Here is an 18,053-nt window from a genome sequence, read left to right as displayed (position 1 = left end):
AGCGAGGGGACGTGCCTTGTCCCATCTGTCCTCTGAAGCCAAAGACACAGCCCCTGGCCAGGGGGCTTCCCCCCCACCCCCACCAGCTATAGGCTGACACCCCCATACTTGAAACCGGGGCACCGGTGCCCGACCGTGCCCTGCCTGGCACCACACGGCTTTTAATGTTCTCCCCTCCCAGACGGGGGCTTTTTTTTTTTTTTTTTTTTTTGTACATGGAAAAAATAAATTTCATTTCAGACTTTCACAAACAGGAGTCATCCCCTTCGCCCCCGCCGAGAGCTGTGGGAGCTGCGTGGGACCCTCTGGGGCTCCGTGGGGCTGTGGGGAGGGGGGCAGTGCGCGGTCTCCTGTGGGGCAGAGCAGGGCTGAGGGTGCAGGAAGGTGGGCTTTGGGGTGTGGGGATGCATCTCAGCCCCCTCCTTGCAGTAGCCGCCTCCCCCACGGCGTGGCAGCAGCAGCCGTGTCCCCGCTGGGACACCCAGGTTCCCCCCCCCCCCCCCCCGGCACGCAGCCAGGGCTGCAGGCGCATGTCCCCATCCTGGCCACCAGCCCCGGCTTGTGGCTTGTCCTGACCGTCCCGGCCATGGGCAGCTTCCCTCTCCCTGCCGGGGGTCCCCCATCTCAAGCCGGGGGATCCCTTTGCTCTGTCCCTCGGGGATTTATCCCCTGTCCCGGTGGAGGACGCGGGGCACGAAGCCTCTGTGGGGCAGGCACAAGGTGACAATGCCACTCGTGTTGCCTCTCCCATCCCTGTGCCCCCGGGAGCCCTCCTGTCCCCCAGTGCCCTCCTCTCTGGCATCAATCCCCTCGCTCCCAATCCTTCCTGCCCTCGCCCCTCGGGCCAGCTTTTATTTTTAGCCCCTGGCTGCTTTCTGCCCTTTTTTTTTTTTGGGGGGGGGGGTGGGGGGTGTCTTCCCAGGGCAGGTAGAGCGTCTGTCCCTGCCTGCAGCCCCCCTTCCCGGGGGAGGCAGCCGTGTCCCCCCCTGGCCCCATGCAGCCTGGCCAGGGGGGTGGCCCGGGGCACGCAGGGGTGTTGGAGCAGATTAGGTGGAGGTGGCTGGATTAGCCCTGTAAAACTGTCTCAGAGACGATTACTTAAAGCAGCGGAGAAGGAAGGCTGGGTGGGGACAGCGCAAGGGCCAGGGGTCTGCCCGTAATCCCCCCAAAGCCGCTTAAGGAGCGCGGTTCCTCCAAGGATACAGCTCTGGGAGGCTGCTGGGGCTGCCTGCCCGCCCTGGGTACCGGGGCTGGGATGCTGAGCTGGGCGGGGGGCTTTCCTCAGGATGGGGGGTGCGGGGTGTGCTGGCAGGGAGGTGGCAGCAGCATAGCATCGCAGAATGGTTTGGGTTGGGAGGGAGCTTGAAGACCACCCAGTGCCACCCCCCTGCCCTGGGCAGGGCCACCCCCCCCAGCCCAGGTCGCTCCCAGCCCCGTCCAACCCGGCCTTGAACCCCTCCAGGGATGGGGCAGCCACAGCTCCTCGGGGCACCCTGCGCCGGGGGCTCACCGCCCGCACAGGGAAAAATTTCTTCCTAATATCTCATCTCAATCTCCCCTCTTCCAACGTAAAACCATTCCCCCTCATCCCATGGACCCCCTCCCTGACCCAGAGTCCCCCCCCAGCTCTCCCGGAGCCCCTTTAGGCACTGGAAGGGGCTCTGAGGTCTCCCCGGAGCCTTCTCCTCTCCAGGCTGACCCCCCCACCTCTCCCAGCCTGTCCTCCCAGCAGAGGGGCTCCAGCCCTCCCAGCATCTCCAGGGCCCCCTCTGGCCCCGCTCCAACAGCTCTGTGTCCTTCTGCTGTGGGGACCCCCCGAGCCGGAGGCAGCGCTGCGGGGGGGTCTCCCCAGAGCAGAGCGCAGCAGAGGGGCACAGTCCCCCCCGGCCCTGCTGGCCACGCGGCGGGGGATGCAGCCCGGGGTGCCGGGGGCTCGCTGGGCTGCGATGGCACATTGCCGGCTCATGGGGGGGCTTCTCACCCACCAACACCCCCAGGTCCATCTCAGGGCTGCTCTCCATCCGTTCTCCACCCGGCCTGGAGCTGTGCTGGGGATTGCCCCGACCCACGTGCAGGACCCCGCACTTGGCCTTGCATCGGAGCCTGAGCATCGCCCGTCCCCAGGACGGAAGGTCAGTGGGGAGCGCTGTGTTTCTCAGCGTGGGGAAACTGAGGCACGAGCACCGGCGACTTCTAAGACACAGCTGGGAAGGGAACCAGCAGTCCTGGCGCCCGACTCCTGTTTTGGCAAGAGCCCTGTGTATACCCCCAGGGAGAGAAACCCAAGGAGGGGACAAAAGCTGCCTGGGGTGGTGCAGCCCGTCCCCGGGGCCGAGGCAGCCCCCTCCGGTGCCAGCGCTGATCCCAGCTGTGTCAGCTCGCGGGTCTGTGCCAGGCTGCAGTCAGCAAAGCCGTAATCTCCCTCGCCTGGCAGCGCCCCAGCCCAGCAATTACGTGGCTGACCTGAGCTGAGCTCACCCGGCCGCGGCCGTGGTCCCCCCCCAGGGAAGGGGTGCGGGGCTACGCTGGCAACTGGGGGGGGGGGGGAGGGGGCTGAGCCCCGGATGGCATGGCTGCCATCTCCCCCTGACATCCCCCCAAGCGTCTGTCCCCACCGGAGCGGGGTGAAGCGTTCCTCTGCGGTAGACGGGGGTTGCAGGAGGTCATGTAAGCCGGGGTGGCTCACGTCCCCGTCCCCCCCCATAAGCAGCTTCCCCGCTGGAAAGGCATTAGCGAGGGTCAAGTCGCTGACCCTGGCCGGTGGCTCCTGCCAGCCGCCCCGTTGTGCCCCCCGTTCCCCTCCCGGGGCTTCCCTGCTCTCCTGCCTGCATCCCTGAGAGCTGGCAGGGGGGGACTGGGTGATGCAGGGGTGTCCCCCTCTCCCAGCGGGACAGGGACATGTCTGATGCTCCGGGGAAGCGTGACACTAAACTCCGGGCAGCTGATGACCCCCCAGGACAGGCACTGCCCGTTCCTGGCGGGCAATAGCCCGGAGATGGCATGAACCGGTGCCTTGGCACCGCCAAAGGTCAGCGCTCGGGGGCTGCCGTGGCCGGGCACCGCGGGGGGTGGCAGCCCAGGTCCCGCTCCCCGTGGCTGGCTCTGCTCCCTCCCTGGGGAGCACTGGGTCGCAGGGCAGCGGGGGCCGTTACTCATTAACGCGATCTGACGGCCAGACCTCCCCGGGGAGCCGCCGGTGGCTTTGGGTGCCGTCCCCAGTGTCCCGCTGCATCCACCCCTCGGCATCCCCCTGTGCTGCTGGGGGGGGCGGGCACCGGCTGAGCCCCCCCCCGAGCACGTTCTGGTGGCACCCAGCGAGCCTGCAGCCCCCCCACCTCCCTCCCTGCCCCTTTCCCAGCTCATTTCACCCCACTGTAGCCAACCTGGGGGCTGCTGCCCTTCTGCAGCTTCCCCCCAGAAGGGGATGGGGGATGAAGGAGGGGGGATGCTGGTGCCATCCCTGGGGCTGCCCTCATCCCCAAACCGGCTGGTTTTGGGGGGAGGGGGTCCTTGGCAAAGCAGCACCCTCCTTCAGGCTGGGCCCTTTGCAGCAGGGGGGTCCGGGTGTCCCCTGCCCCCTGGTCCTCGCTGGAGTCCCCCCCCCCATCCCCGGCCCCCTCCGTCCGCGCCGCCTGAGTCAGCTGTTCCAGGCGGGAGCCATGTGAGGCCGCGCACACATGGCTCCCCGCGCGGCACAGCGCTGTATTTTTAGCAGACGGTATCAAAAGCATAATTATGTCTGTTGTTTAAATGCAGCCTCTTTTCTGGCAGCCCCCGGGGGGAGCTTTCAGCCGCCTCCCGCCGCAGAGGGCAAGGAGGCGCGATGCGAAGCTGCAGGCAGCGCGCTGCCCGCGGGCAGGGGGCTCGGCCGGGCAGGGGCTGAAAGCCCCCCCCTTTCCCCGTGCCCCGTCGCCACCGGGCAGGTAAGACCTTCCTCCCCCATGCTGGTGTGTGTGTGTGGGGGGTACACAGCACCTCTTCTGCATCTCACCCCCTCCATCACGTCCTCAAAGGCACGCCTGCCCCCGGGGCTGCCATCACCCCGCTGGCGAGGAAGAGGGTGGCGAGGAAGAGGATAGTGGGTGGGAAAGCGCAACGGCAGGCGGGGAGGGGGCGTTTGAGGTGACGGGGGTGTAGGAGGACACAGCTGAAGGAATGGTGCATTTCCCCCCCACCCCCCCCTCCCCTTCCCCGCACCGCCAGCCGCCTGTCCCCCCCCTGGGGACCTGTCTGTCCCCAGCCAGCCCCGTTCACAGCCTGGCTCTGCCTTGCGCTGGCACCGAGGACGATTCCGCCTCCGTGTGCCAGGGCAGGAGCCACCTCCCCACCCTCACACTTGTGCCTGGCAATTTGAGGGACCCCTTTTGGGAAGGGAGAGGGGCGCTGGGCTCTGAGGACCACGCCGCATCGCCGGGCACCGAGGGAAACTGAGGCAGCAAGCGGGCAGGGGGCTGCCCATCCTTCGTGACTCTCTTTTTTTTTTTTTTTTTCCCCCCCCGTGCCCAGGAGCCGTGCTGCCACATCGCCTTGCCCGGTGCCAGCGCTGCCCATGGCCATGGCTGGCCGGCGGCAGCGGCGGCGGGGGGAGAAGAGGGGCCCGGGCTGAGGGCAGGAGACCCCGACTGCTCCCCAGGTAGGTGCTGTCGGGACCTGGGCGAGCGGGCAGCAGGCAGCTGCCTGCCCTGCCTCTCCGGCGTGCAGGTGGCAGAGGGCTGCCTGTGTCCCTGGCTGCCATCCTAAGCCTTTGGCCCCGGGGGTGAGCTTTTAATTACATCAAGGTATTTGAAGCTGGTTGCTGGCGCTGGACTGGGTAAACAGGAGTCCTGGGTGAGTTGAGGGGGGGTGGGGGGGGAGCTGAGGGGGTGGCACAGGACGGGCACTGTGCCCCCACACTGGGGCTGGCCGGAACGGCTCGTCCTGCCTGTCCTCCCCCGGGAATGGGAAGGAGGGATGCGGGGAAGGGAGCATCCAGCACCATCCACCACCGGGTCCTTGCGATCCCCCGCAGCATCCCCCAGAGCATCCCCCGCGTCGTGCCAGGGGAGGGAGGGGGGGGCACGCAGCCAGGGCGAGGGACACCCCGGCAAAGGTGGGCTGGCAGCGGGCACAGCCGCGACGTCCCCCGGGTCCCCTCTCTCCACGGCGGGTCCCTCCTGATGGGGACACGCTGCTTTACCGCCTCCATCTCCTCGCCCCATCCCAGCCTTCACCTTGAGGGCGCGCATCACCCGAAAACTACCCCGGGACGGGGTGACCCGCGCTGCCCTCCCCTTTTTGGAGGGGGTTTTAGGAAGGGCAGGGGGTATCGGGGCGCAGCCCCCAGGCTGGGGGAAGCGGTTCCTCTCTCCCCAGGGACGAAGCGAGCGGGATTAGCGATGCTTACTCACCTCCCCAGGGGAAAAGCGGGAGATTAGGGCCGGGAGCGGTGTCCGACCCTGCGGCGGGGCCGTACCGGCGAGGCGGCTGCCCAGGCCACGCCGTACCGGCAGCCAGGGCTGGAGGGGAGCGCAGGCTGCCAGAGCAGTTGGGCTGTGGCCCTAATTCCCAGAAAGCTGCTCGTGTGGGAGTGAGTGTCCTCCCGTGCCCTCCGCTCCGCCGCAGCCTCCAGACTCCTGAAGGTTTGACGTGGTTTTTTTTTTTTTTGTGCCTTTTTTTTTTTTTGTGCTTTTTTTTTTTTTTTTTTTTTAAGCACCGGGTGCAGATTAGCGAAAGCTCTCGCTGCCATCATCGCTCCCGGTGCTGGGCAAAAAGGGTGGCGGGGGGGGGAACGGGGTTGCCTTCCTCTGCCTGTGCTCTCATCTTCCTCACCTGCGCCGCGGTGGAGGCAGGTAGGTGCGTGCCGGGCTCGGTGCTGGGAGGAGGAGGAAGGAGGAGGAGGAGGAGGAGGAGGAGGAGGAGGAGGAAGGGCTCTGTGGATGCAGAAGGAGCTGGAGGGGGCTCTGGGCAAGCGCGAGAGGGGGCATGTCGAGTCTGTTTTGCACGAGAAAAAAGCTGGATTTCAGGCTGCTTTCCCGGCTGGAGGTGGCTAGTGGGTCCGGGGGCTGCGGAGCCCTTTCCTGGGGTGCCTGGAACCGGCCCGGGGAGCGCAGGGGACGTGGGCACCAGGGTAGGGCTGGCAGGAGGGCCAGCACAGAGCAGGGCTGTTGGGGGACCAGTGAGCCTTTTGCACCGGGACCCCCATCTGTCCCCCTCCCCAGTGCTGGAGCATCCCGGGAGCCCCCTGACCCGTATGGCCATGTGCCCCACCGTGGTCCCAGGGGACACCGTGGGGGACAGCGTCCCTCCACCCTGTGTCCGCGCAACGTCTTTCCCCATCTTTCGGCGTCGAGCAGGGCAGGGATGCCAAGGTTTCTAATTTGGGAGCTTCCGGCCTCCCGCAGCGTCTTTCTGGCCAGCGTTTGGCTCGTGGGTGTTTGCAGTCCCTCCGATTTAAGGGGAAAAACAGGGAGATTGGAGCTCTGAGGCCGGCTGTGCCAAGCCACCAAGGCAGAGCGTCCGTCACCCCCCCTCCCGGAGGGGGTTTCTCTCCCAGCAAAGCCTGAGCTAGCAGAACTCAAGCCCGGCCCGGACCCCCACCCCAAATTTCCCTGGGGGACCCTCCATGGGTGGTGCCAGGACAGGCAGGGAGCCAGGGGGACCCCAGTTGGAGCCGCTGTGCCACGGGAGGCAGGCACGGAGCCCGCTCCTGGGGACGAGGCGGGCTGGTGGCCAAATCCCAGAAGAGCTTGCCGGCGGTGTGGCCGCCCTGCGCGGGCTGTGCTGGCCCCGGGGAGGCTTTGCCGTGGCCTTGGGCTCCTCGCTACAGGAGGAGCGGCATCACCCCGGCCGGGAGCCGAGAGCAGCCGGGACGGCGGGGTATGGGGAGGGCTCAGCACCCAGAGATGCTGCCCCAGTGCAGTGTGGGAAATTCCCTGCTGTCCCTCGCAGCATCCCCCCCAGCTCCTTGCTCTTTGCTCTGCCCCAGCAAGGGCTGCTCGTGGGTCCTCCGTGGGGCTCGCCAGCATCACCAGGGTGGTGTGTCCGTCCCTCTCCCCACCTAACCTCTTCTCCGTCGCTCTCTTGGCACCGCCGCGATGGTCCCGTTCGCTCTGGGCGTCCGCTGACCCATCTGGCTGTGCCGCGATGCTGCGGACCCTTCCCGGGGTCCCTCCTGGCTGCCAGCTCCCCCCCCCCTTCCCCGTCCTGCTGGAGCCATCATCCCCGGGGAGCGGCGGGAGGGAACGAGAAGGGAGTTTGTCTTTCAGCACCTTCTCATCGCAGGAAGGCGCGGGCTCGCCTACGCCCCGAGCCCCGTCTGGGTCCCCTCCCTGTTCCCTGGCACCCAGTGGGTGCAACGAGCAGCAACCGGGTGCCGCAACCACCCCCCCCCCCCCGAGCCCTCCCCTCTTCCGTGAGCGGGGCCGGAGGGGATGCCGCTATGGGTTCACCCACGCTGGAGGTGGGATGGGGACTGGGGGATGCCCTGCTGGCATTGCAAAGGGACCCTGGTGGCACCCAGCGCCCCGAGCCACGGCCAGCAAGGGTTAAGCGTGGCTCCTCGCTCCCAGCGGGGCCAGACCGCACGGCAGCTGCTGAGCTGTAACGAAGCCCGTGGTCTGATGTTAATCACGCTGCTCAGCTCACGCGGGCCGTGGCCTGCCTTCACCCCATCGCCCCGCGCCCCCGGCCCCGCCAGCCCCCGGGTGCCGCGCCGTGCCGCGCTGTGCCGCGCCGGGGGAGGCTGTGCGGAGCGGCTGCGGTTTACGTAAGGCGTGCGAGCTGTGTGCGCAGCGTGTCCCTGGGACACACGCACGTTATATAAACCCGCTGGCACCCGTCGTGTGTGTGTGTGTGTGTGTGTGTGTGTGTCCATCACCGGGTCCTTCTCTGGGGATCCAGAAATGGGGCACCCACCTGGGGGGACGTGCACCCGGCTGGAGCATCACCCCCCCACCCCGGGAGTGGGCACGGGGGTGGTGGGAGTCGGTGGGTTTGGGGTCGGTGCGTCTTGTCGGTGCCGGGGGTGTGCATGGGAGGGGGGGGGGGGGGGGGGATGACACGATGCTGGGTGAGCACTGGGAGGGTGATGGGTGCCGGCTCTCACCCGGTGGGCTGCGGGCCAAGGGTTTGAGTGGTCCCAGGTAGTCCTCAGCCCTCGGTGGGATGGCAGCGTGGGGATGCTGTCGTAGCAACTTCGTGCTCTGTGTCAGCCCCTCGGCACCCCTCGGATCGCACCCGGCCTTTGCCACCCGGCTGCCGCAGGCTCTGCAGCCGGGAGAGGAGGCAGAGGAGCTCTGCCTTCATCCCAGGCAGCCGGAGGAGGGACGGCGGCAGGGGGACGAGGCTCAGCTGCAACGCAGGGCAGCCCTGGACTGTTGCGTGGGCAAAGCGGCAGTGTGGGTTGAGGCCACATCCTCACTTTTTGGACAAAATGAGGTGGCCACGTGCTCCGTGCCAGGCGTGCCACCTCCAGCCCCCCCACCCCCCGCACCGGGAATGGGGCGCTCGGCCCATCCTGGTGTTTCTCCCATTCCAGTTTCGCCCGGAGCGGGCGGCCGGCGTCTTTCATCGGCGACAGGGCGGCTCGACCGCGTTTGCCGAACAAAGGGCGCTTTCTTCGCGCGGGGCAGAGCACACCTGCCTGCCTTGGCACGGCCGCCGCTGCCTGCGCCGGTACCCCCGGGGCTGGGCGGCACCGCCGGCACCGTGCCGGTTCCCGGGCATCGGCAACCCCAGCGCCCCTCCTGCCTGCCCAGTCGCTGCGGGAGCCGGCGGAGGCTGCACGCTCGCCGGGAGCAGAGCTGCCACCGCCGCCACGTCCTGCCATCGCTCGCCCCAAGATGCTCAAGGCTGCCTAGAGCCGGGGGAAGGTCCTGCTCGCCGCCGTCGCCGCTGCCTTGGGTGCCCCTGTCCCTCACCCCCCCGCCCAGCACGCCGGCAGCCCCCCGCTCGTAGGACGATAGGCAGGAGGAGCACGGAGCCCCTTAAGCCAATGGATCAAAAAATCCAGCTCCAGCACTCGGAGAAGAACGTCCCCAGGGCCACCCAGGCGGCTTTTTGCCTCCTCCAGATCCCGGAGCCGGACCCCTTCAGCCTGTGGGTTTAGGTGCTCCCGACCCTCCGGCTTCATCTCTCCGGGACCCGGTGCCACCGGCGGAGACGCCTGTTTGTCCTCGCCGCCACAGGAGAGGCGGCGGGGTCCCCGATGGACCCTCCAGGTAGCTGGCTGTGCTGTGGGGCGGCGGGGATGCTCGCCGAGCCGCGGGACCCCTTTACGGTGCTCTGGATGGGGTGAAGGGCAGCGGACGATGGCAGCATTAGGGTACCGGGAGGGAGCTGTGCCGGGAGCATCTTCCCGCTGTGGGGGCTGGATGGGAGAACCCGGCTGGGTCCCGTGCCCCGGAGGGATGGGGTGGGTATGCTCAGGGTGTCCCTGCTTGGGCACGGTGCATCTGAGCAGGGGCTCGGGCAGCAGCGTGGGAACGGGGACTTTGACCTCTCCTGGGACGGGGAGGTGACGGGGACAGGCGGCTCTGGGGACACACGCTCCCGTCCCCATCCCTTTCCCTGGCACAGCCGCCTGCCCAGCCATCGGGGCAGCTCTGTCCTACCCCGCAGCGGGGTTTGGAGCTGAGCGTCCCCCTCTGCCTGTCCCCCTCGGCGTCTCCGGCTGCTGGGCAGGGCGGGCTGGGGGACAGAGGGGGTGGCGTTTACTCCGCCGCGGAGGGACGCGATCGCTGGCTGGCTCCGAACGCCACGTCTGCGTGTGGCCTGGGTCCCGGAGGAGTATTAATCCAGCAAATCTCCCCAGGCATTTCTACCCGGGAGGTGTGTGGTGGGGGGGGGGGTTCGGGGAGCTGGGAGCTCCCCCCTCCTCCATCGCTTGCAAGCCCTCCTGGGAAGCGCAGCGCAGCCCAGCCCTGGCCGGCGGCGAATACCTGCGCGGGGCAAGGCTTCCCCACGCTGGGTGCCAGCGGCCGGGCGCGGGGCCAGGCTGGGTGCGGAGGGACGGGTGGGTGCGAGCTGCGTCCCCGCCGCCAGCCCCGCCGGGCTGGGCGCAGGAGGGACACGGGACAGGGTGGAGGGGACCCACTCTCCCCGGGTCGTGCATCCCACCATGTGCCAACGGGCGCGGGAGCCCAGGATCCCCTCGCCGTACCGGGGAGGTTCCCATCCACCATAGGAGGATGGAGCAGGGGGGGTTGAAAGCAGCTCCCCCCCTCCAAGCACCAACTGCCTCAGTTTCCCCCAATTCCAACCCATTCACGGCTGCCCTGGCAGGGTTTGGTGAGATGTGGTGTGCCCCACTGATGCCCCGCTCCCTGCCCGCAGGGTCCGGCCAGCCCGGGACGGCGCTGAGAACCACATGAGCAGCAGAGCGATATGGCCAGCGAGACGAGGATGGGGGAGACCCCGCCACGGTGGAGGAGAGCCCAGGAGGCCGCGCAGGACGCCCGGGGGATGGAGAGCAGCGGGGTGGTATTGTCCCGCAGCACCGCCGCTGAGCTGGGACTCCCGGGCTACCAGGAGCCCGGCAAGCTGAGCTACGGCACGGAGAAGGGGTGTCCCTGGAGGGGCTCCGAGGGAGGCTTGGGGCCGGGTCGGGACCTCGCCGGTGGCCGGCTGGGCTGCCCCTACCCACCGGCCCCACCGTGCCTACGGGACACCCTGTGCCGCCCCAAGGATGGAGCCGAGCTCTCGCCGCTGCTGCCGCCCAGGAACGGGCAACCCAAGGCGGGCTGGGCTGAGCCCTGCAAGGACCACCCAGGGCCACGGTGGGCTGAGGCCGTGCTAGCCCCGCTAGCCCTCTACAGCCACGCATACCACCGCTACCCCCTGCCCTTCCCGGGGCTGGAGAGCCAGCGCCCCGGCACTGCCGGCAAGCCCCGCGCCGCTGCGGGGGACGCGGCTGGTGACCCCCCGGCTTTCCGCCACTGCCCCTTCCTCGTGGAGGCCAAGCACAGCCCCTTCCTCCTGTCCTCGCTGCTGCCCACCGGACCCCCAGCTGACCCCCCGTTTGGCGGCGGGGGGCCGGAGGGACCAGGAACAATGGGCGACGGGCGCTTCGCCGGCATGGATTGGCGCCTGGGCTCCTATGTGCCCGCCTGGGGTCAGCCCCTCTACTTGGGGGTCCCACCGAGGTGCAAAGTGGCTCCGGCCCCCTTCGAGGACTGCTCCAGCTCAGGGAACAAGGTAGGGAATCCCGGATGGCCGCATCGGCGCCTGGCTCCGATGGTGGCTCCCACGGCCTGGATGCAGAGCAGGGATGCTCGGGGCTCGGCTCCCCGGTGCACCGCGGCTCCCCTGGGTGACAGCGGGCTCCAGCCTCAGCTGAACCCGGCCGGGAGCGGCGTGTTGCGAAAGGCGATGCCGGCACCCGCACCCAGGGCAGGGCAGGGATGCACCGGGCATGGGTGACCCCCCCGAGCGGGATGCAGCCCCCTCGTTTGCTCCTGCAGCTTGGCAGGATGGGGGTCCCAGACACACCCCCCCTGCCCGCCCTGAGGGATGGGGCAATGCACCCATGGCGGGGAGGAAGGGTGATGCTCTCCTCCCCAGGGCGGCTCCTCCTGGCGTGATGCAAACCCCCCCGGGGTTGAGTCACTCACGGCGGCGGGAGCTGCGGCACGGAGGCGGCGGGAGGCAGAGCCGCCAGCCCGTGGGTGCGCCCGTCGCGCCCCGCGCCGCTGCGGCTCCCCATTCCTTTCCCACGCGAGCAGGGGCAACGCGGGCACCCCACGGGCTCGGCCACCCGGGGCTGGAAAGCACCGGGCGGCTGCCCAGCTCGGGAGGGTGGAATGGGGGGGAAACTGAGGCAGGGCCACAGGATGCTCCCCGTCACCACCTCCCAGTGATGTGGGTGATGGAGGCAGGGACGGGGGCCCACATTTGGGGTGAAACCAGCCTTGACAGCACCTCTGCTCCCCTCCAGGAGTTTTACCTGAAGAAAGAACCCGGCTTCCACCCCCCGGCCAAGGACCAAGCGCCATCGCAGCTGCTGGGCAAGGGCCAGGCGGGGCAGGATGGAGATGGGGAAGGGGAACCGGTGGTGCCGGAGCTGCTGGGAGCCCCGTGGAGGGATGGCCGAGCCGGGGGCAGCTCGGCGGTGCCCGCTCCCCATGCCCGCACGCCTCCCCCCAACGCCAGCCAGCCCCTCTTCCTCCTGAAGCCCGGCACGGCGGGGGGCTGCGGGGGCCCCTGGGTGGGCGCACGGACCCACGCCACTGATTTCCCCCTGGAGCCAGGGTCAGGCCATTCCTCCGAGCCCAAAGATGAGCACCTGGAGTACCAAAGCCTCGGAGTACCGGGGGAGCCCGACCCATCGCCTCCACTTGTGGACGGGCACTACCCTCCGGCTGTTGCCAAGCCAGAGCAGCCCCCGGCTTGCCTCTGCACCGCGCCGGGCTGCGATGGGTGCCCAGGGGTGGGCTGCGGGGTGCTCGGCCCCTTTGAGCCCAACCTGGGCATCCCCGGGGGCCGTTTCCCGTGCCCACCCAGCAACCACACCAAGCTGAAGAAGACCTGGCTGACGCGGCACTCGGAGCAGTCGTCGCCGCGCTGCAAGGCTCCCCGGTGGGATGGTGGTCCCGAGGTGGCCGGTGAGGGGAAGCGCTCGGCCAAGCGCCCGCACGGCACCACCGATGGACCCCGCGCTGCCGGCGAGGGCGCTGGGGCTGCCAAACGGGGCACGAAGGCCACCGTGGCTGTGGCATGCCCAGGTGATGGCACGGAGAGCGGAGGGGACCCAGAGGAGAGGAGGATGGAACTGGGAGAGGGCGGTAAGTTGGGGGGGTGCACGGTGGGTCCATGCAAAGGGCGGTGGCAGCACCAGATGTCTGGGGAAGTTTTGCATCCCAGTTCCCGGCGCCCACAAACACGAGCCGCCAACACGTGAGGGCTGGGAAACCTGCTGCGCTTGGGTTTTTCCCGGCACGGCTGGGTCTGGCAGCGACTCCCAGGGCGGGGATTTATAGGATTGCCCCTTTGGGGCAGCGCAGCATCCTCGGCTGTGATGTCCGGGTGGGTGGCAAGCACTCTCGCTGGGTCAGAGCTCTCGGGGAGGTGCTGGCGTCTCAGCCCTGACCTCTGCAGATCTCCAGCCCTACTTTCCAGCCCTACTTTCTGGCCCAGTTTCCAGCCCCCGCCGCCGCGTGCCAGTCCCTCTCAGCTGGTGTGTCCCCATGAACGGTATCCCAAAGCACCTCCTGTCTCCCCCAGACCCACCGAGCCACGCTGACCCGGACCTGCGGGACCCGTGGTGCCTGCAGAGCGTGCCCTGCACCACCCTGCCCGAGAGCATCCCGCGGTGCTGTGCCTGCGCTGCTCGGGCTGCGGGGAACCCTGAGGGCGAGGAAGAGGAGGAGGAGGAGCCCCCCGAGAGCACTTGCAGGCTGCTGCGCTTCCGCAGGTGAGCCCGGGGCTCCTGGGGAGCTCACAGTCCTGCCCAGGATGGGGGGGCTCCCAGCAGCCCTTGTCAGGATGCATGGAGCATCCCCTCCTATCACCGCACTTTGGAGCATCCTCTCCCATCATCCTGCTTTTGAGCATCCCCCTCCTGTCACCTCACTTTAGAGCATCCTCTCTCATCATCACCCCACTTCAGAGCGTCCCTTCCTGTCACCCCCACGTCAGAACATCCCCTCCCGTCCCCTCTCTCCCGCAGGTTTGCCTTTGGGGACGGTGGGGAGCTGAGCATCGATGGCTTCTGCACCCTGGGGGAGGCGGATGGGGAGATGACGCTGCGGCTGGAGGCGGCCGGCCCCGAGCGAGGGAGCAGGAGCGCGGGCAGCAGCCTCTGCCTGGCCAAGTACCTGCTGGGGGTCCTGGGGGACCCCTTCTGCGAGGCCGTCCGCAGGGACAGGGACGCGTGGTCGGGAGCCCCCGGCGGGCCCGAGGGTAAGTGGGGACCGGGGCAGAGGGTGACATTGGGGGCACTGGGGAGGCTGAGGGCTGTGTTTCCCGCAGGGGTGACGGCCTGGAGGCGGGGGGAAGGAGCCCCCCAGCTCTGCGACGCCTGCCAGCGCGGCTTCTTCAACTCCCACTGGAGCTGCGCCAGATGTGGCTTCCAGCTGTGCCCCGACTGCCACCGCAGCAGGCAGGAGGCTGATGACCACGGTATGGGGATGGGGGGCTTGCAAAGGGGGTGTCAGCCCCACGGGAGGGGGCTTGGTGGGGACGAACGCACCCTCTCTCTGACGCAGAGGGTCTGGCGCAGCCGCCTGAGTGCATCCCTGGGCAAGACCACCACGTCGCATCCCTCGTCCCTACGCAGTTTGTCCCCACCCGCGGTGAGTGTCCCCCCCCCCAACCTCGGGACCTCCCCCCCACCATTACCCGCTGCCCGGGGTTGATCCGCCTGTCCCCATCTGTCCCCAGTCCTGACCCGGCTCTGGAAGCTGCTGCACGAGGTCCGGGCCAAATTTGGCATCGAGTCGCACTGTCCCTGCGGGGAGGGGGAAGCGGAGCAGAGCCCGACGGAGCCCCCAGGGAGCAGCCAGGTATGGGGGGGGGGGGGCGGGCACGGTTGGGGGTAAGAGGGGGTGCAGGTGCACCCCAACCCCTGCAAAAGGATGCCTGGGGTGGGGGTTGTGCGTGATGCCGGGGAGGGGACCAGCCCTGGGGATGGGGGACGGGGGTCCCCGGCGGATGCTCGCATGGACCGGGGTGTTTTCAGGAGCTGCCGGGGGCTGCGGTGCCCACCCTCCTGCCCAGCGGCCACGGCCAAACCGACACCTCCCGCACCATCAAGGAAGGTAGGACAGCCCCACTCCGGGCTGGGGGGGGGTCGGGGATTCTGCATCGCATCCCCTACAGGGTGCTGGGTAGGGGTGGGGGTGGGGGGGACGAGAGGCAGAGGAGGGCGAGGGCAGCCCTCACCCCTTTCTCCCCCGAGCAGAGAGCCCCGAGGGGGGGCCACCGTCACCGGGGCAGCCGCCCCCCCGGGGGACCGTACAGACCGCCACCCTCTGCGACCTCCTCGCCTCCACCGCCGTCAAGCTGTGCCTGGGGCAGGATGGGGTCCGCATGGCCTTCGCCCCCGTCTCGCCCGCCTTGCCCAGCGTGAGTCCCGTACCCCCCCACCCCTCAGCAGTGCTGGGGGGGGGGTCAGGGTGGGCTGATGGGGCTCCCTCACTTACATCCCCCCCCTCCTTTCCAGGACAACCGCCTGACCAGCATCCTGGACAGCATCATTGCCCGCGTGGTGGAGAGGAAGATCCAGGAGAGGCAGGCGGGGGGCGAGTTGAGCCCCCCCGGTACCCCTAGCCCCCCCAGTCCCCCTGCCCCCACTGCTTCCCACTGCATCCTGGTACCCAGCGGGCTGCTCTGGCTGCACGACCCCGGCCACGCCAGCAACTACAAGCTCTTCCAGGAGCACTGGCGGCGGGGCCAGGTGAGCCCCCCACCCTGGGGATGCACGGCAGCACCGCGGACCCCCCCTCTAGCGCCCCCCCCCCCCCCCCTCCCCAGCCCTGCTGAGCCCTGGCTGCCCCGGCAGCCCGTCCTTGTTTCAGGGCTACAGAAGAAGCTGGAGGGGCGGCTGTGGGGGCCGGAGTCCTTTCGCCCGGCCGGGGGGGAGCAGGCGGTGGAGGCGGTGAACCTGCGGGTACCACCGAGCCGCGTCAGGATGAGCAGCCAGGAGTTTTGGGACGGTTTCGCTGCCAGCGCGGGTAAGCGTGCAATGAGTTTGTGGGGTCTCAAGTGCCGTTCTGGGGTGTAAGAGCTGGTGGGGATGGGGGGGGGGTGAGCCAGCCTGAGCATCCCTCCCTCCCCGGGAGATGCCCGGCGGCACAATGCCAGCATCCCTGTGTGTGATGCCGGGCTCCATCCTGCAGCATCCCTGGCGCCGGAGCAGGGCAGTGGGGACCTGCTGAAGCTGGAGAGTGGCTTTGGGGACATGGAGCTGTGCCGGTAGGTGATGGGGTGGTGGGTCCCCCCCTCTGGCAGCCCAGTGCCCCCTCCCCTCGCCAGCTGGGTGCCAGTCCCCACAGCAGCGGGATGCATCCCGGTGTGGGATGCAGCAGGCAGGGCTGGGGGCAGCGGGGGCTGCTCTGGCATTGAGGACCGTGCCTGTGCCACAGGGCCACCAACCTGAGCGCCAGCTTGCCACTGCCGGAGTACTGCGGGCTCGTCGGTCGCCTCAACCTGGCCACCTACCTGCGGGGCCAGCGGGCCCGGCGCTGGCTGCGCCCACGTGTCTGCGTGGCTTATGGTGAGTGCCATCCGGCAACCTCGCCGTGCCCAGGGTGTAGGGGGGCTTGCTGGGCTCCCCCCAGCCTTGCCGATGCTCGCCCACCGCCCCGCTCCTGCTTGCAGGCGTGCATCCCCAGGACCGGACCATTGGGACCAAAAACCTGACGGTGGAGGCAACCGACTCCATCAGCATCCTGGTGCACGCCGCGGCACGGCAGGGTAAGGTGGGAGCTTGGGGGGGGTGTCCCCCTACCCCAGTCCCCCTCTGACCCCCCCTGAGCATCCCTGTGCCCCCCAGACGTGCTCCTGCAAGCCGATGCCGAGGGCCTGGATGCGCCGCTGAAGGAGCGGCTCTGGGATGCCGGCAGCCAGCCCGGTGCCCTGTGGCACATCTTTCGCCCCGAGGATGCCGGCCGCATCCGGGATTTCTTGCAGAAGGTGGGTGCCATCACCCCCAGGCCCCCCACTCCATCCCCCCGACCCCCGGCTCCGCTCACCCCCACCCCTCCGCAGGCGTGCGAGGACCAAGGGCAGGAGGGGGTGGCCACCGCGGAGCCCCCCAGCCGCTACCTGGACATCTCGCTGCGGAGGCGGCTGCGGGAGGAGTGTGGGGTGAGCGGCTGGACCCTCCTCCAGTTCCTGGGGGACGCGGTGCTGGTCCCTGCCGGGGCTCCCCACCAGGTAGGCAGCTCTGCAAACACCACCGCCCCACCATCCCCAGGGGCAGCTGTGCCAAAGCCCCCTGGGGAAACTGAGGCACGGCTGAGCCCTGGCCCCTGACGCTGCCATGCCGCCGGTAGGTGCAGAGCCTCACCGGCACCATCAGCGTGGAGCAGCGGTTCCTCTCGCCGGAGAACGCCGCTCGCCTCCGGGACCACAGCACCCACCCCCGGCTCCGCGCCCAGGTGGGTGGGTGGTGGTTTGGGGGCCGTGAGGGGGTCCCGGTGCGGGGTGAACGGTGCTGACCCCCCGCTCTTTGCACCCTTGCAGCTGGACGGCATGATCTTCTCCGCTGTGCGGGAGGCCGTGGGCGTCCTGCGGGGATGCAAGTGAAGATGCTTGAACAAAGCCAGCGCTGCTGGCCATGGCCGAGACGCCGCGGGGAGCCGGGACCGGGCGCCTCTCGCTTGGTGCTTTGCTCCGCCATCGCCCGGGGAGGCTCGGGGCGGGAGCGGGGCAGCCGGGGAATAAAGTGTCTGCAGCGTGCCGGGGCCACCGGCAGCACCAGCGCCCACCTCAGCCTCTGCCTTCATCCCCATCCGTGTCCGAGGATGCCCTGGTGGCCTGGGGACGGGGTGGGGTGGCAGGGCTGGGGTCTGGCAGAGTGGCACGGGGTTGGTCCTGGCCCTCGGTGGCTGGCTGAGACCACTGGTGAGATGAGTTTGGTGCGGTCTCTGCTGGCAGCCTCGCAGAGAACTGGAAAACATCTGTGCAGCGCCGCTCATCGCTGCCCGGAGGTTTGGGGTCCCAGGCTGTGGCTCGACCCTGCTCTGCCACGGGGAAGCAACAGCCACGAAGGCTCGTCCCAAGGACCGAAACAGCCCCGGCCGCGGAGCACGGTGCTCTGAGGATGCAGGGGAATCGCTCTGTGCCGCACAGGAGCATTGCAGGAGGGGGGAAACGGTGTGCCCCCCGCTCACGGCACCCCAGGGCGGGTGCAGGGTGCCTCGGTCCCCACGCACTGCGCCTTGTGCCAGCGGCACCGCGCACTGCGTGCACCGCGGGAGGTGGGCCAGGGGCCATGCAGTGCACGCTATGCACCCCCCACCCCCCCCCAATTAGCACTGCGCAATCAGCGCTGTGCAATGGGCACCATTCCATGGGCATCATGCAATTAGCGCCATGCAATGGGCACTGTGCAGTGGGCACCATCCAATTAGCAC

The 18,053-nt window shown here is 69.0% G+C and overlaps 1 protein-coding gene across 4 annotated transcripts; it reads left to right on the top strand.

The window, feature by feature from the left end:
- Positions 1-4,393: 4,393 nt before the first annotated feature.
- Positions 4,394-17,394, top strand: HR (HR lysine demethylase and nuclear receptor corepressor). Of its 4 annotated transcripts, none has more exons than XM_082495889.1 (19): positions 4,394-4,633; positions 10,312-11,172; positions 11,912-12,758; positions 13,198-13,387; positions 13,643-13,875; positions 13,945-14,094; positions 14,181-14,267; positions 14,356-14,477; positions 14,654-14,732; positions 14,876-15,039; positions 15,137-15,370; positions 15,476-15,647; positions 15,813-15,888; positions 16,059-16,189; positions 16,294-16,389; positions 16,469-16,608; positions 16,684-16,851; positions 16,971-17,075; positions 17,161-17,394. In XM_082495889.1, exons 2-19 carry the CDS (start codon positions 10,363-10,365, stop codon positions 17,221-17,223), a joined length of 3,867 nt encoding a protein of 1,288 aa, XP_082352015.1. In that variant the 5' UTR covers positions 4,394-4,633; positions 10,312-10,362; the 3' UTR covers positions 17,224-17,394. The 4 variants fall into 4 exon arrangements, with proteins under 4 accessions (XP_082352015.1, XP_082352014.1, XP_082352013.1 ...); XM_082495888.1 differs by having other exon boundaries at positions 15,756-15,888; positions 16,977-17,075; XM_082495887.1 differs by having other exon boundaries at positions 15,756-15,888.
- The last annotated feature ends 659 nt before the right edge of the window (positions 17,395-18,053 follow it).

The sequence above is a fragment of the Vanellus vanellus genome, assembly GCF_965231255.1.
Source record: "Vanellus vanellus genome assembly, chromosome: 26".
Lineage (NCBI taxonomy): Eukaryota > Metazoa > Chordata > Aves > Charadriiformes > Charadriidae > Vanellus > Vanellus vanellus.
This window is presented reverse-complemented; position numbering and strand designations above follow the sequence as displayed.